The sequence below is a fragment of the Bolinopsis microptera genome, chromosome 4, assembly GCF_026151205.1.
Source record: "Bolinopsis microptera isolate Bmic1 chromosome 4, MBARI_Bmic_1.0, whole genome shotgun sequence".
NCBI classification, from domain to species: Eukaryota; Metazoa; Ctenophora; class Tentaculata; order Lobata; family Bolinopsidae; genus Bolinopsis; species Bolinopsis microptera.
In genome coordinates this window covers 3,262,926-3,287,114 of record NC_087075.1, presented here as the reverse complement: position 1 = coordinate 3,287,114, position 24,189 = coordinate 3,262,926, and the positions used below count along the sequence as shown (strand labels likewise).

General features: G+C 37.8%; 1 protein-coding gene across 1 annotated transcript in view; it reads right to left on the bottom strand.

The window, feature by feature from the left end:
* LOC134814363 (hemicentin-1-like) overlaps nt 1-15,378 on the bottom strand; it is a 37,619-nt gene extending 22,241 nt beyond the window's left edge. Inside the window, exons 1-25 of the mRNA XM_063822461.1 lie at nt 15,275-15,378; nt 14,894-14,974; nt 14,598-14,753; nt 14,286-14,453; nt 13,973-14,138; nt 13,714-13,859; nt 13,438-13,575; nt 12,999-13,148; nt 12,242-12,401; nt 11,156-11,274; nt 10,827-10,973; nt 10,220-10,303; nt 9,981-10,055; nt 9,506-9,820; nt 9,265-9,386; nt 8,890-9,052; nt 7,998-8,142; nt 7,692-7,846; nt 4,717-4,900; nt 3,977-4,083; nt 2,678-2,787; nt 1,355-1,445; nt 817-915; nt 562-679; nt 360-456 (exon numbers count right to left, since the gene is read on the bottom strand). Coding sequence (XP_063678531.1) covers nt 360-456; nt 562-679; nt 817-915; nt 1,355-1,445; nt 2,678-2,787; nt 3,977-4,083; nt 4,717-4,900; nt 7,692-7,846; nt 7,998-8,142; nt 8,890-9,052; nt 9,265-9,386; nt 9,506-9,820; nt 9,981-10,055; nt 10,220-10,303; nt 10,827-10,973; nt 11,156-11,274; nt 12,242-12,401; nt 12,999-13,148; nt 13,438-13,575; nt 13,714-13,859; nt 13,973-14,138; nt 14,286-14,453; nt 14,598-14,753; nt 14,894-14,974; nt 15,275-15,341 — 3,363 coding nt within the window. The 5' untranslated portion in view covers nt 15,342-15,378. The remainder of the gene's footprint in view (nt 1-359; nt 457-561; nt 680-816; nt 916-1,354; nt 1,446-2,677; nt 2,788-3,976; nt 4,084-4,716; nt 4,901-7,691; nt 7,847-7,997; nt 8,143-8,889; nt 9,053-9,264; nt 9,387-9,505; nt 9,821-9,980; nt 10,056-10,219; nt 10,304-10,826; nt 10,974-11,155; nt 11,275-12,241; nt 12,402-12,998; nt 13,149-13,437; nt 13,576-13,713; nt 13,860-13,972; nt 14,139-14,285; nt 14,454-14,597; nt 14,754-14,893; nt 14,975-15,274) is intronic.
* Between the last annotated feature and the right edge of the window lie 8,811 nt (nt 15,379-24,189).

The following is a 24,189-nucleotide window of genomic DNA, read 5'->3' as shown; positions in this document are numbered from 1 at the left end:
TGTATATATCGTCTCGCTTTATATATAGTAAGATGGTCCTATTGTATAGTAAGAATACCTCATCAATCTTAATTTTTTACTTCAAAGTATTTTGACTTTAAGATTTATTTTAAAGTTTAAAAATAGACTTAACCAAAACACCCTCTAAGTCTAAGCTAAAAGACAGCACTTCGCTGATCAAATCAGTATCTTGTATATATACAGCAGCATATAATTATCATATATAATAATTATATGCTGCTGTTTATTTTTACAGTAATTGGAGTAACACGTAACAATCGATTTAGATTCTGTATTATGTTTAAACTTTAATATACTCTTATGAATTTACAGTAAAATTCTTATTATTTAAATTGTACCGGTATAGATGCCCACGATAGAGTGGTCGTGGTCTTTTTGGTGTTAGGATCATACGTCTTGGTGGAAGTGGTTGCGGTCATATCTGCATAGGAAGTCCTGTAAACAAATCCAGTTATCTTTAATTATAATACTCGAGACATTAAGACAGGGACTTTATTAGGAAACTGGGAAAATGTTACAAAATGTTCGCTTCATATTTACCAGGTAGCTGTGTCAGCCTCTTTGGGCCCAATTGCAACACACGGAGGAAGAGAGTACGCTGTATTGAATATTGCGGTATTGAAGTATTTTCTTAGTTCAGACGGTTCGTCAACAATGCCTGGAAAAATGCATGTTATTCTTAGTTTTTACTTTTAGTCTTGAATTATTTGGTTTATATTTGGCAATGAATGTAATAATAGTTAGATTTAAACGTCATTTTACCTTTAGAGCTTATAAAGTTATAAGATAACGTACTGATAATATCGAGAGTTGCGGAGTTAGAGGTAACGCTACCCCCGTTGAAGTTCCCATTCTGTGCGTACTCTGCCTTGCAGTAGTAGTCACCTGCATCGTCTGAGGAGATGTGATAAAAATACCTCATTATACATTTAAACTAGTAACTATAACAACTAGTAACTATAGCAACTAGTAACTATAATATCAAATAGTAACTATAACTAGTGAATACCACATTATTTTTATATATTTAAAATAAAAAATTGTAATAATTGATAGGTGGAGGAGAGACTGTTTTTTATTTAATTAATATAAATGTATTAATGTATATTACAAATAGGTATTAATTTATTACATATAATATGTAATAAGGTAATAATAGAATGATAAACATATCAACAATCTGCATCATCAAGGCATTAAATTTAAAAGCACCGAGTTTCAGAACAAAAAACAAGATGACTGGTGGGAAGGTGAACACTAGACACGTGGCATTGCACGTGACACTGCACACTTGACACGTGGCATTACATTGTCAGACTGTTTATCTGTTTACCTATATTCACATCGTTTATCACCGTCATTTCTCCTACACCGGAAGTGGACGAGAAGGAGTATTTATTAGTATCCGTCAGTTCAGTACTTCCCTGTGAGAGAGGAACTGTTATCTATCTTGTAACTATAGCAACTAGTAAGTAGTAACCGTTATCTATCTTGCATGTTTTCTAAATAATAGAAAATAAAGTTCTAGTGACAAAAGAGAGTAAATGTAACAGAAAAGATTAAATTTAACAAAAGAGAGTAAATTTAACTGGGTTTAGATTATAGATATACTTTTCTTTCATTGAAATGTTTCCCTGAAAATGTCGCACAATTTAATGACGACGGAGGCAGAACGATGACTGTACGGCATGAGTACTACTCTAGAACTGCCTTCAACTCAAACTTGTATTACCGAAATATTGGTAATCCACTAGCAAAACTGGTAACGCTTGTTACTATAGCAATTAATAACTATAGCAACTAGTAACTATAGCAATTAGTAACTATAGCAACTAGTAACTATAGCAACTAGTAACTATAGCAACTAGTAACTATAGCAACTAGTAACTATAGCAACTAGTAACTATAGCAACTAGTAACTATAGCAACCAGTTAATATCTAAGATGAGAAGTACGTACCGTACCCGGCTTAAAGTACGTACGGTAAGAAGTTTTTATTAGTACGTACCGTACAACCACTTAAAGTTTAAAGAACGAAATTTTTCTTAAAATGGTGTCCGTTTTTTACTTTATTTTTTATTGTTGTAAAATTGGCAGGTATATATGCAATTTTCAAATCATGATTTTAGTGCCATCGAATGCTAAAGTCGAATTGAATAATTTTTAAGACAATAAATTAATTTGAATAACTGCAATTATACTCAATAGGAGTACGTACAGTCATACTATTTTAATGATGGAAATACAAATGCAGCGACATAAGTTTAGGTGCCCGTAGCGCCATTTCAAGTGTTCCTGTTATTATTTTGTCACAAAAGTCCCATCTATCGTACTTTTTTAAAAATTTATTAGTACGTACGGTACAGCCACTTTGAAAAGTACGTACCGTACGAACTTCTCATCATAGGTTACTATAACAACTAGTAACTATAGCAACTAGTAACTATACCAATTAGTAACTATAGGAACTAGTAACTATAGCAACCATTAACTATAGCAACTAGTAACTATAGCAACTATAACAACGCTTGCTTTGTAATGTCAATTTAGTTATTGGCGTCGCCAATACCTAAATTATGCAAACAACACAGAATCAAACATAGAATAAAACATAGAATCAAACATGGAATCAAATCCAGAGGATAAATGGACCTACCTTAAACCAGGAAATAGTAAGGGAGCTGTGATCGGAGGCGGTGCAAGAAATAGGACCTGCTTGGGAGTCACCGGACTTTGCTATCACAGCCGCAGGCTGACTCGTGATCACTGGAAGTGGAAGTGTTAAATTTAAGTAATAATACTTACAATTCCAAGTAATAATACTTACAGTTCCAAGTAATAATACTTATAGTTCCAAGTAATAATACTTACAGTTCCAAGTAATAATATTAACAGTTCCAAGTAATAACACTTACAGTTTCAAGTAATAATACTTACAGTTCCAAGTAATAACACTTACAGCTCCTAGTAATAACACTTACAGCTCCAAGTAATAACACTTACAGTTCCAAGTAATAACACTTACAGTTCCAAGTAATAACACTTACAGTTCCAAGTAATAATACTTACAGTTCCAAGTAATAATATTAACAGTTCCAAGTAATAATACTTACAGTTCCAAGTAATAACACTTACAGCTCCAAGTAATAACACTTACAGTTCCAAGTAATAACACTTACATCTCCAAGTTATAATACTTACAGCTCCAAGTAATAACACTTACAGTTCCAAGTAATAACACTTACAGTTCCAAGTAATAATACTTACAGTTCCAAGTAATAATACTTACAGTTCCAAGTAATGATATTAACAGTTCCAAGTAATAATACTTACAGTTCTGAGTAATAAAAAAATTGTGTACTAACCGAGGGGGATAGGTTGGCTTGTGAAGATGTGTAGGTGGTGGAAGAGTACTAACCGAGGGGGTGAGGTTGGCTTGTGAAGATGTGTAGGTGGTGAAAGAGTACTAACCGAGGGAGATGAGGTTGGCTTGTGAAGATGTGTAGGTGGTGGAAGTGTACTAACCGAGGGGGATGAGGTTGGCTTGTGAAGATGTGTAGGTGGTGAAAGAGTACTAACCGAGGGAGATGAGGTTGGCTTGTGAAGATGTGTAGGTGGTGGAAGTGTACTAACCGAGGGGGATGAGGTTGGCTTGTGAAGATGTGTAGGTGGTGGAAGAGTACTAACCGAGGGAGATGAGGTTGGCTTGTGAAGATGTGTAGGTGGTGGAAGAGTACTAACCGGGGGGTGAGGTTGGCTTGTGAAGATGTGTAGGTGGTGGAAGAGTACTAACCGAGGGAGATGAGGTTGGCTTGTGAAGATGTGTAGGTGGTGGAAGAGTACTAACCGAGGGGGATGCGGTTGGCTTGTGAAGATGTGTAGGTGGTGGAAGAGTACTAACCGAGGGGGATGAGGTTGGCTTTTGAAGATGTGTAGGTGGTGAAAGAGTACTAACCGAGGGGGGTGAAGTTGGCCTTTGAAGACGTGTAGGTGGTGGAGGAATCCGTTACTTCACACGCGTAAGTGTCTGTAGTGGACACAGTGTATTGAAATATCAACACGCTGAAATAAGGATAAAGTTGATTTCTTTGTTAGTGGAACATTTCAGGAAGTTGAGAGTGGTGCACGTGGGATCTTTAAAAGAAATAACAACGTTAACAACGTTAACAACGTTAACAACGTTAACAACGTTCACAACGTTAACAACGTTAACAACGTTAACAACGTCAACAACGTTAACAACGTCAACAACGTCAACAACGTTAACAACGTTAACAACGTTAACAACGTTAACAACGTTAACAACGTTAACAACGTTAACAACGTTAACAACTTTAACAACTTTAACAACGTTAACAACTTTAACAACGTTAACAACGTTAACAACGTTAACAACGTTAACAACGTTAACAACGTTAACAACGTTAACAACTTTAACAACTTTAACAACGTTAACAACTTTAACAACGTTAACAACGTTAACAACGTTAACGCTGTCAACGGTCCAATCTTATTGCGGGTGTGGTATTCATTACTGCACAATTTTGCACTGTTAACTGGGGATAGATCGGATTCCTCGTTGTATAATGTATATCTGGGTTTATTTAGATTCATTCATTTCTGTAAAATCATGTATTGTTTGAAAAGATTTAAGATATATAAGATAAAATTAACAACATGAAAATTAATAGTCACCTGGTGAAGGAAGTGCCAGAGTAAGTGTTAGTTATGGAGGTTCCCGATCCAGCTGTTACTGTATTTTCGGAGCTAAGTCCTTCTTTCCAGACCACAGTCGGCTCTGTCAGGGTGGAGGCAACACAGGATAAGGTTACAAGAGCTCCTTGTACGACATTGTCAGAGGTCGGCGATGTGATTATTCCTGGCGGGGGGTTTATTTAGTGAGGGTTTATTTAGTGGGGGGTTTATTTAGTGGGGGGTTATCTAGTGGGGGTTTATCTAGTGGGGGGTTATCTAGTGGGGGGTTTATCTAGTGGGGGGGTTTATCTAGTGGGGGGTTTATCTAGTGGGGGGTTTATCTAGTGGGGGGTTTATCTAGTGGGGGGTTTATTTAGTGGGGGGTTATCTAGTGGGGGGTTATCTAGTGGGGGGTTTATCTAGTGGGGGGTTTATCTAGTGGGGGGTTTATCTAGTGGGGGGTTTATCTAGTGGGGGGTTTATCTAGTGGGGGGTTTATCTAGTGGGGGGTTATCTAGTGGGGGGTTTATCTAGTGGGGGGTTATCTAGTGGGGGGTTTATTTAGTGGGGGGTTATTTAGTGGGGGTTTATTTAGTGGGGGGTTATTCAGTGGGGGTTTATCTAGTGGGGGGTTTATCTAGTGGGGGGTTTATTTAGTGGGGGGTTTATCTAGTGGGGGGTTATCTAGTGGGGGTTATTTAGTGGGGGTTATTTAGTGGGGGTTTATTTAGTGGGGGGTTATCTAGTGGGGGGTTTATTTAGTGGGGGGTTTATTTAGTGGGGGTTTATTTAGTGGGGGTTTATTTAGTGGGGGTTTATTTAGTGTGGGGTTATCTAGTGGGGGGTTTATTTAGTGGGGGTTTATTTAGTGGGGGTTTATTTAGTGGGGGTTTATTTAGTGGGGGTTTATTTAGTGGGGGTTTATTTAGTGTGGGGTTATCTAGTGGGGGTTTATTTAGTGGGGGTTTATTTAGTGGGGGTTATTTAGTGGGGGTTTATTTAGTGGGGGTTTATTTAGTGGGGGTTATTCAGTGGGGGTTTATTTAGTGGGGGTTTATCTAGTGGGGGGTTTATTTAGTGGGGGTTTATTTAGTGTGGGGTTATCTAGTGGGGGGTTTATCTGGCGGGGGTTTATTTAGTGGGGGTTATTTAGTGGGGGTTTATTTAGTGTGGGGTTATCTAGTGGGGGGTTTATCTAGTGGGGGTTTATTTAGTGAGGGTTATTTAGTGGGGGTTTATTTAGTGGGGGTTATTTAGTGGGGGTTTATTTAGTGGGGGTTTATTTAGTGGGGGTTTATTTAGTGGGGGTTATTTAGTGGGGGTTTATTTAGTGGGGGTTATTTAGTGGGGGTTTATTTAGTGGGGGTTATTTAGTGGGGGTTTATTTAGTGGGGGTTTATTTAGTGGGGGTTTATTTAGTGTGGGGTTATCTAGTGGGGGGTTTATCTAGATGAGGGATTATCTAGTGGGGGGTTTATCTGGCGGGGGTTTATTTAGTGGTGGGTTTATTTAGTGGTGGGTTTATTAAGTGGGGTTTTATCTAGTGGGGGGTTTATCTAGTGGGGGGTTTATCTGGCGGGGGTTTATTTAGCGGGGGTTTATTTAGTGGGGGTTAATTTAGTGGGGGTTTATCTAGTGGGGGGTTTGTTCAGTTTAAAGTTTCGTTAAGTTGAGAATGAGGGGTTTAATTTAGGTTGTTCTCTGTTACAGCTTATCATAGTGCAAATCATCCATGAACTTAAAGGGAGGCTCTACTTTTGGGAAGAGGTAACAGTCTACTATAATACAACTAAGGTAAGCTAACGGATATCATAATTGAACTCTTGCTTCAGAGCATGACAAGTTAGCGATTAAAATCTCCCAATTATTAAGTCTCACTCCGTTTTACCGCAAGCCTCGCTTTACCATGGCCATTTCCTTCCCCCAAATAGGGCTTAATATGCATAATGTAAACAATCAAAACCCGATTTACCAAAAACCCCGATTTACCGCGGCTTTTTCCTTTCTCCCAAACACCGCGGTAAATCGGGGTATTACTGTAGTGGGGGGGGGGGTATCTAGGGGGGGGGGGGGGTTCAGTTTCCTACAGCTTTGCTTCACGCTTTTATCCATCAGCAGATAGTTAAGCTTGCCTTGGAGCACCAAATTTCATTTGATAAACATTGCGATTGACTACCCAAGTCATTTAAAATTTAATTAAACTGTTCTGAATATTGCACATGATAACCGCCCCATATTGCTTGTTTTGTTTTGTAAGCAGATTTTTAAGTTTAGTTGAGGTTTCTAGCCCGACCCATCATAATGAGTCTAACGCCTCATGTAGCTGTATAACTTTGCCATAATTTTATTATTTCAATATTAAATGCATGTCGTTTGCAAAAATGCCATAGTTGGGCGAGAAAGTTGTGCAGGGTGGCCAAATTATAATATTATGACGGCAAAATACAAACAAGAGTATGCTCGTTGTGAATTATTTAGTGATTTCACCGCAATTTTTCAACTCTAATGCTGATATAATTTCCCATGAGCATAGAAGTTGGCGTAACAAGTAACAACATATCACGATGGCATAGTGTCAAGCAGAGCTATAGTGAACACTTTCTACAAACTTCAGGGCGTTACCATGACGACTAGACTTGTTGTTAAAGTGCACTGACGGGTTTTAAATATTTAACATTAGAAGTGTTTGAAGAACGTCCCGAGCTCTAAACGGCAGTCAGTTTCTATTATTAATAAATACGCTTAGAAACGTCTGATCGTAACTAGAAGTGGAGTTGTAGTGGAGTTATAGAGTTATAGAGCAGGATAACGGTGATATTGTAGATACAACTATTTTAACAAAAAACAATGGTAGATTGTCTCCTGTGTACATCTGTACGTGGATTCGATAACCAAAAGTTGGTACCTTAACAATCTGTCTGAGTTAAATCGTGATAAATCGTAATAAAAGCTGGCCAGTACAATTAACCGCTCACCTGATACAGTAACAGTAGCAGTAGAACTCTCAATAGATCCAGTAAAGTCCTGGAGGGTCACAACGCACTTCCAGATCCCCGCGTCACCAACAGCAGCCGGGAATATTTTCATCAGTGAGGTGTAGACCGAGTTATCAAACGTGTCCTCTATTGTTCTGATGTGGAACCATGAATAAGTCACTAATTGTTGAGGAATACTAAAAAATAGGCCACTAATTGTTGAGAAATACTGCTATACTACTATGTATTATAATGCCAATTAAGTGAATGTCAGTATTTCAAACACCTTAATGAAGGAGCACTAACCCGGCAAATTCGAAGTTGTCAGTGGTTCTGACCCATTTGATGGTCGGGGTAGCAAATGTGGAGACAGTGGAAGGTCCGAACTTGCAGGTGAGGGTACCCTGACCACCCACAATGTAATCTCCTCCCGTCGGGTTCTCAGTTATAGCTGAATGTCACGTGGTTAGTTCTCTAGATAAACAGGTATGTCACGTGGTTAGTTCTCCAGATAAACAGGTATATCACGTGGTTAGTTCTCCAGATAAACAGGTATATCACGTGGTTAGTTCTCCAGATAAACAGGTATATCACTTGGTTAGCTCTCTATATAAACAGGTATATCACGTGGTTAGTTCTCCAGATAAACAGGTATATCACGTGGTTAGTTCTCCAGATAAACATGTATATCACGTGGTTAGTTCTCCAGATAAACAGGTATATCACGTGGTTAGTTCTCCAGATAAACAGGTATATCACGAGGTTAGTTCTCCAGATAAACAGGTATATCACGTGGTTAGTTCTCCAGATAAACAGGTATATCACGTGGTTAGTTCTCCAGATAAACAGGTATATCACGTGGTTAGTTCTCCATATAAACAGGTATATCACGTGGTTAGTTCTCCAGATAAACAGGTATATCACGTGGTTAGTTCTCCAGATAAACAGGTATATCACGTGGTTAGTTCTCTAGATAAACAGGTATATCACGTGGTTAGTTCTCCAGATAAACAGGTATATCACGTGGTTAGTTCTCCAGATAAACAGGTATATCACGTGGTTAGTTCTCCAGATAAACACTAAACAGGTATATCACGTGGTTAGTTCTCCAGATAAACAGGTATAGAAAACATTAAGTATAATAGAGATTAGCCCGTATAGTTCGCTTTATTGAATATGAGATAGGGAAATTACTCACTAATCTGGCTGAGAGTTATCTCAGGGGACTGAACGATGATCTTGGCGATGTCGAGCACTGCGGTGACCTTGTAGGTGGTGATGTCTCCAGCGGAGACCGCAGACCCGAATACGATCTCAGAAGTTGTGACTCCTGTTCCGACGTCATAGACGTTGTTTATCGTCTGAAAATTAGAATAGTTTAGGACACATTTTTTCAAGATGATTTAATGGGCCACCTCGTATAATCTTAAAAGCAAAATCTATCTAAAATTATATAGGAAACTGAGACTATAGTTACTGAAATTATAAATTAAAAATAGTAAAGTGAGACTAGTTACTGGAATTATATAATAGGAAACTGATTTAAAAATCCCATAGTTTCAGCTAAAATTACATCAGTCATATGGGCGCTGTTTTTGAACCACACGATGTTGGTCGCCTCCTCATTAGCCGTTATCTTGGCTGTCAGTGTTAAAGAACTACCCACAAACCCGTACGCGGGTTCTACTGCCGCGTCTGAAAAAACGATTGTGTTATTAAATGATATCCACGTTTCAATTTACAACAGATGAAATCAAAGTTAGAAGATGTTTTGCTAGAACTAAGTATCACAAGATAAAAGGACAATGACTTACGGAAGACAGATAGCGCAGCATCAGTTGTCATCTCCATATGAACTGAACTGACGTAGATTATCTTACACGCGTACGCAGCCTCATCAGCCGTTTCCAGAGTTGATATAACAAGTTTGGAGGTCCAGCTGAGGGTGGCTGAGTCATAAGTTTGGGTTATTGTTGATCTGGGGATGTTAGGATCCGATAAGGCTCCGGTGGTAAGAGCCTTTTTTGCCCAGGTGGGAGCTGGCGTGGTGGTTTTTCCAGTGAATACTGCAGTGAAGGTCACAGATTCTCCTAGGTCCCCCGCAGTGTGGACCGGGTGTGATATTACTCCTGCAGAGGATTTAGATTATTGTCTGCAAACTTATATCGACTCCCCAAAACTCTACATATGTCTGATATCAAATTACTTTTTAGCAATCAGAGAAAAATAAGAAAAATAAAAGATTAAGAATGGATGATAATTGAATTTAAACAATAAAATTACACAAACCTTCTATGAAGACTCTGGTGGTGTCAGAGGTTATGGCTCCAATATCACCGTAGGTAATGACGCACCAATAATAACCTGAGAATAGTACAGTGGTTAACAAGCTAACTTCATTACTTTCCTCGTGAATAACCGTTTTATTTTAACTTGTTATAGACCGTTTTCTCCTTGATTGGTTCAACTGAAAAATTCGTTTTGTTTGACCAGTTAACAATAATGTAAGTTAAGGTTGAATTTCTTACCAGTATCAGAGATAATGACGGAGGATAAAGTGAGACTAGTAGTGGTATAAGCAGCCGTAGGTGTGCTGGCTTGGTTTACAATACCTGGAGAGGGTACTGTGTATTAAGGTTCAGTATTAAGGATTCAAACATGCTCAGCTTTCAACTGTTAACTTCATCTATCAACTTTACTAAAGTACTAACCAACCCATGATATCAACTACTAACTTTATCTATCAACTCCAATATATCACCTGCTAACTCATCACTTACTAACTCATTTCAAAGACTCAAGAAAATAATAATAACAGGCATTAGATAAATTTATACTTTATGAAATAGTTCCAATAAACAAGTTTCTAGTAGTTTTTGTCAGACACTTTGATTAAACTACTAGTCAATTTTGACTAAATAGCGATAAAGTATCTGCAATATCTGCAATATCTGCAATATCTGCAATATCTGCAATATCTGCAATATCTTCAATATCTGCAATATCTGAAATATCTGAAATATCTGCAATATCTGCAATATCTGCAATATCTGAAATATCTGCAATATCTGCAATATCTGCAATATCTGCAATATCTGCAATATCTGCAATGGTAAAGTATGTGTAGTGACTCACCAGAATGTATCCCTTTACCGTCGTGGTACCATATTATTGAATCGTAAGTTGTTGCATCGGGTCCGTTAGTATCTGCATTAAGAGTCAATACGATGTCGCTACCCACAACTCCAACAATATCTGACTGTGTGGACCGCCAACCATCCGCTGAAATGTATCTGAGTTTTAAGAAAAATAAGCTCAGCAAAATACTCATGATGGATTTACAGGGTGTTTCACATAAAAATGTGACCATGTTGAAAAAAGAAACAATTTTTATAAAAGAGCGGTTGCCAAAAAATGTTCATCACACATGACAGTGTCAATATGTGTGGAATAGCCCAACTTACCGTAAACGTTTAAGTTGCCGGATGAAGTGACAGTTTTACCAGCATTGACTACAACACAGGTATACGCTCCGTCGTAGGTAGCGCTATCAACATTTGCTAACACTAGCTCGTTCGTCAAGCTGAATAAGTGATTAAGTAATTAAGTAATTAAGTAATTAAGTAATTAAGTAATTAAGTAATCAAGTAATTAAGTAATTAAGTAATTAAGTAATTAAGTAATTAAGTAATTAAGTAATTAAGTAATTAAATAATTAAATAATTAAGTAATTAAGTAATTAAGTAATTGAGTAATTAAGTAATTAAGTAATTAAGTAATTAAGTAATTAAGTGATTAAGTAATTAAGTAATTAAGTAATTAAGTAATTAAGTAATTAAGTAATTAAGTAAATAAGTAATAAAGTAATTGAGTAATTAAGTAGTTAATGAATTAAGTAATCAAGTAAATAATTAAGTTATTAGGATGCTCTGGTGTTAGTGTTACAAACATTAGCTACTAGCTTACACTAGCGCGTTCGTTAAAATGAGTAGTTAAGAAGCGTCAATATGTTGAATATAGGGAAGCAAAAAGTGACTTATACCGTATCCTCGCCATATTATTATACAAAAACTCGAATGTGCCATCTTAAGGAAAAGAGTTTATAATTACATATAATATATAATATTGTGGAAGAGATATAACAAGATAATAAATTTAAAAAGGAATTTATTGTGATCATCATCACTGAAAAGTGTTTGATGAGGTGATAAGTAGAATTGATTTATGAAATAATTGTCTGGAGAATAAAAGTAGACATAATTATTTATATTATCTGTGGTTTCATATTTAGTAAAGAAAAAGTTTATTAAATTGAACTAGGTCGTTTGGAAAGATAAGTAAATCATTATTGTTCGCTATTTCCAGTCTCACAAGTACCCACAAGATATTGGTAGACAAATTTCATTGACGTTTACCGACTTTCCTGCGCGAGCCTTTCTTATGACGTAGATTCGCACTTTGCGATGATAATTATAATTATTTCCAACGTTTAATAGGCGCGCGTAAACACAAAGTAGGCCTAAAACAGAAAGAAAAGGCTCTCTCCTTACGTTTTGACGCCGTCAGTAGTGGAGGAGCTTGTTTGTGAGCCACCATTTGATCCTTGAGGTGTAGTCCAAGTGATGGTCTGAGCTGTACCGTACGTTATACAGGTAAGGGTAATACTGGTTGCTGCTACTGCTTGTCTGTTAGGTATAGGCGACGCGATATCTGCAAATATTTGAATTATAAACCCCAACATTCAGAACCACAACTTATTACAACCCCTACTAATAGTATAACAGACAGATCCGTCGAAAAAAACCCCGATTTACCGATGATCTTCTGATGATTTCGCATATTTCCAATATTGGAAATATACGAGATCATCATGATGATCTCGTATATATATTTCAGATTGTTTCCGATGATCTTCTGCAGAAGATCATCGGAAACAATCTGAAATATTCTGGAACGACTTGAAATAGATCTATCAGTTGGCACATAGGAATAATGACTGCCTAGTTAGGGTGATATGGGACATTGTAAAGTCAGAAGACACCTAGTGGGACTCAAAAATGTCAAAACTCCTTTGCAAGCTCGTTGTGTGGGTAAATCGATTTTCCGTATCCGCGGGACTGGCGTTTTTTTTCAAGTAAGTAGATTTACATTTCCGAATAAGAAATGATATCACTGATGAGAACGCGAAAAACAAGGAAAGCTTCAAATTAAGGTTTGTGAGCATCCCAATGCTTTTTGGATAAATTATAAAGTTTGATAAATATAAATAACAACTACTGAAAAGGTAAAGTAAACACACAAACTTACAGACAGCGACGACTTGTTTTTCTGAAGACTCCAGGACTCCGATGTTACTGTAGGTAGCGAAACACTTGTACTTTGCAGTGTCAGTACTTGCCAGGGGAGATAGAGTCAACACACTGTCACGTGTTGTTCCGTATGAGTCAGAGATCACACCTGTTTTAAAAGTTGTTTAACTCAAACACAAGGAAACATTTTGTAATCAATGACTTAAGTGTCCCAACGAAGTCAACTTGGTATGATTGTTCTAGTTCTAAATATATTGACTATTAGACCAGAGTCTCCTGCAAACAATTTCTTAATCTCACACCACCTGAAATGACGTCACACCACCTGACATGACGTCACACCACCTGACATGACGTCACACCACCTGACATGACGTCACACCACCTGACATGACGTCACACCACCTGACATGACATCACACCACCTGACAACTCACCTGATGTAACTAAGGTTCCATCTCTCTCCCACTCGAAGGTAAGTATAGCGCTAAGAGGGGCTGGCATGGTTGCTGTACACGTTAACTGAATAGATACTCCTAGGATATCTACTACTTGTGCCGTGTCGTATGTGAGAGCTGAAGTAGAGTGTCAGTTAGCTGAAATGCTTTATTAGAAACATATTAATGAGGAAGCAATGAGACTACTAATCTTACAACAAGTTACTTCTAGCACTGATCAGTGCAACATTATAAACTAAGAGACAATAAACTTACTCAGAACATTGAGGGTAGCAGTTGAGATGGCACTTTCAGTTCTGGAGGCAATAACAGCAGAACAAGCGTAGATACCTGCGCTACTGGAGGTCACTCCAGATAATGTCTGCACACACTCGTACGTGTTAGCAGCAGTAGTGTGAGCACTGAGAGAGGTTAAATAAGACCCTGAATTTCAAGTTCCTGGCAATTACCAGCAGTGCGTGATTCTAAAGAATTAGAGTGCCTAAATTAACTGTCATTAAGATTATTGACATACCTAAACGAGGCCCCGCCGGAATTGGGAATGGCAATGCCTCCTTCGGTCCAAGAGCATTTAGACGGATCGTTTAAGGTAAGAGTATCACCAGTAACTACAGTACAAGTCAGCTGGACGTTAGATCCAGCTGTGAAGTAGCCGCTCTGTCCAATTGTTGTTGTCACCTCTGTGAGAAGATTCATTAGTAACCATTAGTAACCATTAGTAACCATTAGTAACCATTAGTAACCATAAGTTATCAATAGTAATCGTTAGTAACCATTGGTAATCATTTGTAACCAAGGTTTAAAAGACAATATGTAAAATCACTTACTACTACAACTAGTAGGTGTGGTGCTGCAGGCTTCCGTTTTAGTACTCTGACCATCGATATAGTACTCATTCTGGCAGAATGTGGTAATTGTGGTACCAGTTGCCACGTTAGTTCCAGCAAGTGGATACATACTGCTCGAGAAGGTTGCAGTGGGGACCGTGCATATGGCTGAAAAGGGAGGTCACGTGTTGTTTTACTATAATGCAGCAGAAATATGGTGATTTAGTTATTAAAGAAAAGTCATTTGTGGACAATACTGAATAATTAGTAATGAACCTAAACAAATACCCTGAACCAGTCGATATAACTAACCTATGCAGTCACTGGAGGCGGTGGAGCCGATACTCATTGTGCTGGTACCACCTCCACAGGCAGTACAGGAGGATTGACTGACTGTGTCTGTGTAGGTACCAATCGGACAGTCAATACAGTCTGAGGTGCCGATGTAGGTTCCAGCTGAGCACTCCTCTGCGAGAACACGTGGTGTTAATTAGAGAACACGTGGTGTTAAAGAAAGGATAAACATCAGTATTATGCGTAGAAACTGAGATACTTGATTATTAGTTTGGCGACGTAAAACAATGAGAAAGAGAAGAAGGCATACTTACTACATAACCCGTCTACTTCTATAAGTGGGGAGGCACACTCCACTGTAGATTCATAGTTCGCGTCTGAGGCTCCGTCCAAATCTGCAAATGCGACAGTTAGTGATTATCAACAAGCGATTCAATTACCATATCAACTGATTATCAACAAGCGATTGATAAATTTAACCATATCAATTGATATCGAGGCGCTAATTTACATACTCACCAGTTCTTCGATGAATATTTATTATTTATTATTTTGGTAAGTTGTGAATTAATTGGTTTAGCAAATTTACGAGAAAAACTAAAGTTTATTGGAATACTATGTTTGAAAAAGAAAAACGCAGATTGCAGTATATGACAGTGTCTCTTGCATTATATTGATTTAAAACCAGCACTTACTAATACTAAAGGACGTCGATTCTTTGGCGAGTGTTCCCAATAAAGTCAGCAGGATATAGATCCTCATTTAATTCCGAAAAGTTTCTTTTCCACTAATCTTATCTATGAAGAAGCTTATTTTACAGTTTTTTAAAACAAGTTTGAAATATCAAAATCTAACAGATAACAAGTTTAATTCAGATTATAATATTAATAAACGGATTTGAATCACAAACTAAATGTATAGCGGCAAACTCGAACGAATATCGGAAGATAAAAGCAATCAAATTATTTTTAAAAACGTTCAACTTCAAGCTTCACAGAATGTTTCACAAGCTCAACTGGTGCTGCTTAATAGCAAGCACGATACGAACCAATCACGTGACAGGAAAGAAGCTGCATTATTAATATTGTACTGGTACTCCTAAAGAACGGGTCCAATGATTGATAAGAGCGATGGACAGATACAATTGATTGACATGCAATAGATCAATATTCCGACTTTGTGGAAGGATAAGAGCTGCCGTCATTTTATATCTTCCGAAATTTTTCTTCTATAACGTAGAGAATGTATGATAAACAATTACTGCCTAGTGGAATACCTACATGCATGGTGAAATTAATGATTTACTTGATCAGTTCTGCGCCAAGCGCCAATAATAATATAATTCAGAATATCTCCCAAATAACTTTGCGCAGTTATACTTATATTAGGAAAGTATGCGACATTTGTGCGCGCAGGCACGTATGTAGGCAGCTAGGCACGACGGTTCTAAGCTACCATATACCTACACTTTAGCGGCCCTCCTGTGACTTGTGTCTAACATATTAAAACGTATGATTTTAAATATAGAATATATCTAAATTTATAAATTTTAAATATCTAATAGGTTTAAACAGAAAATATTTAAAAGCGGGACATATATTTATAATACGTCAAATGGTGGCTAAGAATGGTACTGATTGTAAATTTTAAGCGGAAGGATGAAAGTGGCACTGTGTTGTCATATAAGCAACAATTTCACGGTTGTTTTCTTTAAGGTTTAGGTAATGAATGTAGCTATGACCTGCGAGAATATCCAGTCAGGAAAATATTTTAACACCATTTAATAATAATATAATAAAAAGGCATAAAGATGGGCTGGTTCACAGTAATTTTTTAGCAAGAAATGAAGCTAGTAGTGTTTGACCGGACTGTAGCTAGGTAGATCTAACAAGTAACTTTTTTGAGATGCACTGTAGTTCGACACGCACAATTACTAAAAATTGTGAAAACTTATTGATGATATTGATAATTATATTGGATTCTCAGTCCAGAGAACTGTTAAAACCGCTGTAGAAAATACTGTTCAAGCTGAGATTAAGTCTTACAGTGCTGCATGCTGTGTCAAACATTCCCCCAGGGCCCAGCTCTGCCTCCACCTTCACGGCAGAGAACTTGAAGAAAGTAGTTAAATGCTTTATTTTATTTTATTTCATTTCAAATACCTTGCTTCAGTCTTTGAATGGAAGCGGAGCCTTAAAAACACAAAATCAGGAAAATAAATCTAAAAGATGAGCGTCGTGATAGATCAAGATGACCATTTCAATTTGTAGAATTTGTTCAATCAGGAGGAAGGAAAATATTTTCAATATTTCACTCACTTTGCATTCTGATTTAATATAATAATTTTTAGTTGCTGATTTCATTACAAACCGTATGAAGATTAATGTTGTGCAAGTTAAGCCGGAAACCAAGAATAGTAACGGACGCAATCGTGATATAGTGCTACCGTCGGGTATAAATTGGCACTTTTTGACAACTTAGGAACGAAATTAATTGGGTGTGGAGGCAAATAATTCAAATTAAAAAGAGCTCCATCCAGCACATTTCAATAATTCGATACTGGAAAAGCAAACATATGTGACCAAACGTAGAGCAAACATGTTGAAAAATATGATGGATATAAAACGCAATTTCGTTAACTCCAACCTCTCTCCTATATTGGCTTTTTAAAAACCACAACTTATCATTTTCAGTTGGCTATCAAACCAGTTTAAAAGCTTTAAATCTCGGAGCGAACGTGCAATCAAGCAACGTCACAGAGGAAGAGCTAGACTCGGTGAATGGAATTTTTAAAAAGCGTCATTATTACTTGAGAAGGAGTTTGGATTTAACTGACAAAAATGATGTGAGAACTGTTAAAAACGTGCGGAACATGCAGGCCTTACAGAGAGTGACGTAGCAGGCACCAGCTGAGGGGGCGACGAAAAAGTAGTGTCCGCAAATGTGGATCCAGTTTCTCATTGTGAGTGGCCGAGTTGCTTACAAGAAGAGTCACAGAGACTGTATCCAAATCGGGACGTCACAGTGGACACCACATGGTCCTCACGTACGAAGTGATCAGTAGAGCTGCTTGTTCCGACCGTCTAGCTTTAAGATAATATCTATGAATGTGGTATCTACGAATCAAAAATAGTTATCACATCTTCGACCAGCAGCGGTTTGATGAATTTTAACAAATGATGATATCTTCAGTATAAGAGCAATTTAGTTAAACTGGGCGTTTTAAGCCGCCTACTTGAACACTGAGACAAAAATAAATGTCTATGTTACCTACTGAAGGAAATTTGGAAAACTATAAAGAGGAACTGTGAACCCTGAAGCGGGATAGGGATATGTGGAGGGGGTTAGCTGGCCTAGATCGGACTTAGTTCCGACCTAATAGTATTAGTAGTAGTCCTAAAATAGGAAAACATGAAGTCTGGTAAAATTATGAAAACGTCTCCCATCAAACTAGCTAAAAAATTACCAACGTCTACAATCAAATGAATATCTATTGTTTGTCAATTTGTACATGAACTTTACAAACGCGATTAAAAAAGCAAAACTTCATGCGTCACAGCGCCAGGGTTCCCTTAAAAATTCCCGGTCTCACAATCTACAACAACCCTGTCAAATTGCTAGATCAACCAACCGTCACCTTGACCTGAACACTTCAAGTTTGACTCTTACAAAAACTTGCCGCTCTGGTAGTTTGCTAAGAAACATGCAGCACGACACTCCAACCTAGGCTCCATGTGACCAGACTCTCGTATCCTAAAATGTGGAATGCACTAGAAACTTTGTCAGCACTAGATATGCTTGTTGACTGTTGAGCTGTTAGATAAACAATGCTGTTTGTTCACCTAATCACTTCATTGTGCAGTTACCGTGACGATGAGGCTTTGTCAGCAGGGCACGTGACCTAGGTAGCGGGGAGGATCAGAGAGAGTTCACAAGCATAACAATGTTATAATGTTTAGAGAAGGGCTCGACAAGGATACTGCTATACTGCTTGATGGTGATCAGTGTCCTAGATATCAACAGGACCACGTGAACCGGTGAACTAGCTCTATTTGTCACGTTATCAGGCTATTTGTCAACAAAGCTGCTTTACAAGTGAAATCAGCACGTTTTGAGACCGGTGAGATAACTATCTAGTTAGTTTTAGAACGTGACAGCGATTCTACTTCTAGTATCCTGACTATATCAAAGGTAATGCTGTGGATTGTGAAAGAGGGCAGTTGCAGTGAGTACCGATAGATTCTAGTATCCTGACTATATCAAAGGTAATGTGTGGCAACTAACCAACTAAGTGAGCGGACAGTTTAGTTTTGTGATCACACTAAATGTTAAATATGAAGGTGGAGCTGATGAGCCCCAGTACTGTGCCAACTTCTCCCGGTTGTCAACCTTGCGAGGGCTCCCTGCACCGTTGTTGACTGTCAAGAGTCTGTATGTTGACACTATATGTGGGAAAAGAGAGCTATACTTATAGGCATGCAAAAGAATCTACCTAGTTCATCTTTAAATGCAAGTTCAATGTTCATTGTTAATTATACCTACCTTATTAATTATAGAGCCATACTTTTTAGGATATTATACTTGAGTTGGCTTGTTAAATAACAACCGAATAGAGATACAGAAAAAAGGAACTAAAGTGACAAAATAGTCGGTCATGCAGCAAATATCATAAATAATCCCCCACGTGACGTGAGTCCCCCCACGCGATGTTGTTTTAGGGCGTTAGTGCCAAATGGGACATCCAACAACAACAACAACATAAGCCGCGTCACACATGGTCATCAAAGGGATCGACCGGGGGAGTTTTAAAGAAGGTGCGATCTCAGTGTGTCTACTTGTCGACTGTTAGCATTATGGTGAGAAAATGTGATTACACATGTTACACATGCCAACATGCCATTAGACATTTCAATATGCAATGTTTCGCTGTATTAATTGGCCATGGAACTAGAGGGTTACCTGTTCCATGACCGTATTAATTTGCACGCAGTAATCGATACGCTTATTACTATTAATTGGTGGTGTCGGGCAAGATCAGGACTGCGGCCACACGAGTTTTAAAAGGATACACAAACTTAGTGTAACAACCGATGTCCTGCAATTCTATTTTCTAGTTGAGCTCTGCACTAGTTGCGTCCTTGGCAACTCCAGCTCCCCTCCCAGCCCCTGCCCCTGCCCCTGGTCAGAGTGATAATAGTGCAAAGGTTGAGAGCAATGGAGGAAGACAACGCTCTAGGTGCAATGGTGCAAATTTCGGCCATCGTATTTGCCCCTAGGGCCACCAGCAGCTATCATAGCATGTAGCTACTAACTTATTATGTAAATTAACTTATTTTATCATTTCTATTTATCTCTTTTAATCATCGTTGGACTGGAGAAAAGTGCCGGGACCAGGGTTAAGCCGAGACCCGGATTAAGACCGGTCTTCCGGAATTTCTTTCCCCGGCCTCCGGTCGGCATCCAACTTTTGAGTGCGCAATGTTGCAGCTTCTCTGACAGCTTCTCTGAATCTCCACTGCCTCCACATGGCAAAAGGCCTCCTTCTACAGGCCTTTCTCTTTGACTGCAGCATCATGAGCAAAAAGGTGTGAGTTTAGAGTGAACACCACATTATGGGCCATATGACTCTATTATCATCTATAAAAAGTTCACAAACGTTATATTAAGCCTAAATATTTAAACCCGTCAAAAACCAGGGCAGTGAAATAGATATCTGATAAACAATAGTTCTTGAAATCGGAACCCGAACATGACTCAACTGCAGCTCCTCAAAAAAATCGTTAATAAATGTGCAGCGTAATCATGTTGTAATTATCAGTGTAATTATGTTATGAGTAAATGCATTCCACAACGGAACATAGTTGATCCCAAAAACTTGCGGAACAACAAAATGCAATTACAATATCGATAATTACGACCGCAGCCACTGTATTAATACAGTGAGAAAAATTTAATCGTAAACATGTTTACGATTTTTTTAAGCTGTATTTATTCAGTGAATCGAAAAGAGAGAGCCAAAAAATCGGGTATATTTTTTTGAGCGTATTAATACAGTGAAAAATTGGCCATGGAACTAAAGGACATCTTATTTCCATGATGTTATTTATTATTGAAAATGTTAAGATTTTTATTTTGAACAATTTTCTTTCCGATTTGTAATTTGTAACTTAACTTTTATCGATTGTTTAAGTGTACTCCTTTCTATGTATTTAGTATTTGTGTATATTATGTAATTGTAAATGAGCATCATAATCAAAAGTTGTACCTAAACTCACATTTTATGCTTGTGAAATACGAGCAAAGATGAAAATCTTAACAGAAGAATTAGTATTCAGCTTATAAATTTATAGTTTCATCGAATTATCATTCGATTATAGGGCAGGGCTCCTAAAGGGAGAAGGGGGTAACTTTGTAAGAAGTATCGATAATTATTTTATTAAGATACAGGAACAAAAGCAATCGTGGGTGTTTCTCAAACCAATTTTAAAATTTCCTAGTCAGGCACGTAGCCAAGGGCATTAGAATCTGTTGATTGCCAAACCGGGTTATTCTTAATCGCTAAATTTGTATTTCTTAAATCATTGTTAAATAAATTGTTGTTGTTGTTGTCCCCTAAACCGTAGGAAATGTCAAAATCTTAAGACGATGAGGCCTGAATAAGTCGTAAATTCTGATTGCAATTGGAGAATGCAGATTGCTGTTGTGAAGTTACCAAATTTACGCGTGAGTACTTGAATCTTTTCAGTCCCAGTTTATTGCTGTCCTACAAATTTCTTTAATGCCAAATGTCGTCTAAAACACTTCTAAAACACCCTACCCCCCCCCCCCCCCCCCGCCAATACAAGGTGCTCCGCCCCTGGACCCCGCTGGGGGCTGCGCCCCAAAGAAAAATCCTGGCTATGTGCCTGATCGTAGTCCGATAGTCTTACTGCGTCGTGATATATAATAAGCATAACGATGAAAAATTAAAAGAAGTCGACAAACCACCGCGCTCAGTTCTCATGTGAAATGTTGAGAAATAATGAAAGTCGCCTTCTGAATCGGTTCAATAAATACTGCTGGATGAGCTAAAAAGAGAGCTTGTTAAACACAAACCAAACAGTGGTGTCCAACATGGAAATTCAGACAAATCTAGATCTCTCTCTTGTTATCTTAAAAAAGTTATAAATTATTAAGTTGTCGTCACAATCGCATGCTACGTTAACTTCAGTGCAATTGAAAACAATATTAGTCTCTTCAGCAATGATTGAAAAAGTGAAAGAAAACTAAACTTCATGGTGCACGTACTAGGACCAAGCACACTATCTTAACAAGCACAACGGAACCAGAATCGTCACAACATCAATAGTTGCTTGCTATACGAAAAAATCAGCAAATATTGTGACATAACTTAATATATCTTCAGTGACCAAAGATCTTGCTAGGTGGTTAAGTGCGACTATAACGAGCAAGTACAGTGGCGCTTGTTATAATTATAGCAAAAATTTAGTCTCATCTGAAACGTACGTCATACGTGTGAGGATTAAATCGTGCAACATTCACTCACGTACTACATTTTTTTCGAATGTCCCAAAAAAATTTATTTAAAAGGTCAGGCCGACCCCCAATAATTTTTCGCGTCGACCGAACGTTTAAGTGGACGGAATAGTCGATGATACGCTTACACCCTACCAAAGCCAAAGGTTTTCTCCTAAAGTGTTTTTAATGTTCCACAAAAAAAAATGTCAGGCCTTCTTTTTGCCGCCGGCTATACAGCTTTTTGGCGTCCCGGAGCATTTTATATGGTAGGTTGTAAACCTAATCCTATAAATGTCTAATACACCTATTACGCGCTTTTTCTTTTTTAAATCTAAAAACAAAAAATAAAATTCAAAAAATAAAAATCCTAACTTTGTATGAGATCTTATAACTCTCACAGCATCATGATCTAGGCTTAATAACTTAAACTAATCACAATCTGCGGCTTTGTTAACAAGGTTTGGCCGGTATACTATTACTATTTCTGTACAACTACTACAATTATTTCGGATAATGATGGAATGTCCATTACGCTGCTTGTTAAGAAATATAAAAGATCTTAGTCTTACGTCAGGAAACGGGGCAACACAACTGACAACGGTAAACGTACTGTAGTGCGAAACCTGAAGTTCGACAAGACCGATCCCTCTTTCGAACAGGTAGCGAACTGTAGTGCGACACCAAATCCTGTCATACTCATATTTCCAATCTCAGGTCAGATCCTATCCTTCTAGTTCTAATGAACCATTAAGTGATTCGTCGGGTCGGTTCACGCCACGTATTTCAGAGAAATCCACTGAGTCAGTCGGAAGCAGCAGGTGATCCTACCTTATCGGTAATAATTATCACGGACATTTCGTTAACGCTGAATATTGAATAATTATGTCCATCTTACTATATATAAAGCGAGACGATATATATATATATATATATCTGTGCCATTTTACTGACACCACGGCATCAACTTTAACGCGACTTTCCGCATAAACCGTAAAAGATATACAACTGGAACTTTTTTGGCTGGGTCAAATGCTTTAATGGCCTTCAAATCAGCATGAAAAAATAAAAAATTGGCCAAGGAATAATTAAATGATTTTAGAGCCGAAAATTTGTACCCCCAAGTGGTGTCAAAAACGCCAATTAAATAGGTAATAATTATTTTAGTATTTTGAGTCTTGACACCGTTTAGGGTTATATTATACGGGTTCCTGCTAGTGATAATAAAGTCTGTAGCATTATTAAGGTCCGTGAATAATTCCATCTTACTATATATAAAGCGAGACGCTATATGATTATCCGTGCCATTTTACTGACACCACGGCATCAACTTTAACACGACTTTCTGCAAAAACCATACAAGATATACAATTGAAACTTTTTTGACTAGGTCTAATGCTTTTATGCTTTCCAAATCAGCATGAAAAAATAAAAAATTGGCCAAGGAATAAGAATTTTAGTGCCCAAAATTTTGACCCCCAAGTGGTATCAAAAACCTGAATTAAATAGGTAATGGTTATTTTAGTCTCTTGAGTCTTGACACCACTTTAGAGTGAGACGGGTTCCTGCTAGTTAATTTTAGTGTGTGTGTGTGTGTGTGTGTGTGTGTGTGACGTGTGTGTGAGCACTGTGCGGCCCTATATTAAGTATATATGCTTAGATATGTGTGTAGCTGATTACTATATTAGCTTATTAGTATAATATAATCACTCCGCAGTCACATTTATTATTAATTCTAGAGTTCGGAAAAAGGGTAAAACAGTCTGAGCTATTAAAAAATCACCAAATATTTTCACAGTTTTTGGGCGGCCATGAGCGTGAATAATTATGTCCGTGAAACATTCTGTCCGTGAAAAAATTGTCCGTGACAATTATGTCCGATAAGGTATCACACGCATCGTTTAAAGAAATATCTCTGATTGGGATAACAAGTTCATATGCTTGGGCCATATATACCTTAGTATAAGGTTACGATGACTCTACCGAAGCATCGAGCAACCTGACCTCCACAGTCACCTTCATTCCAGCTGAACGTACTTCTGGTTCAAGAAACATTATCCACGACGGATACCGCTACTGCCTGGACAACAGTAAC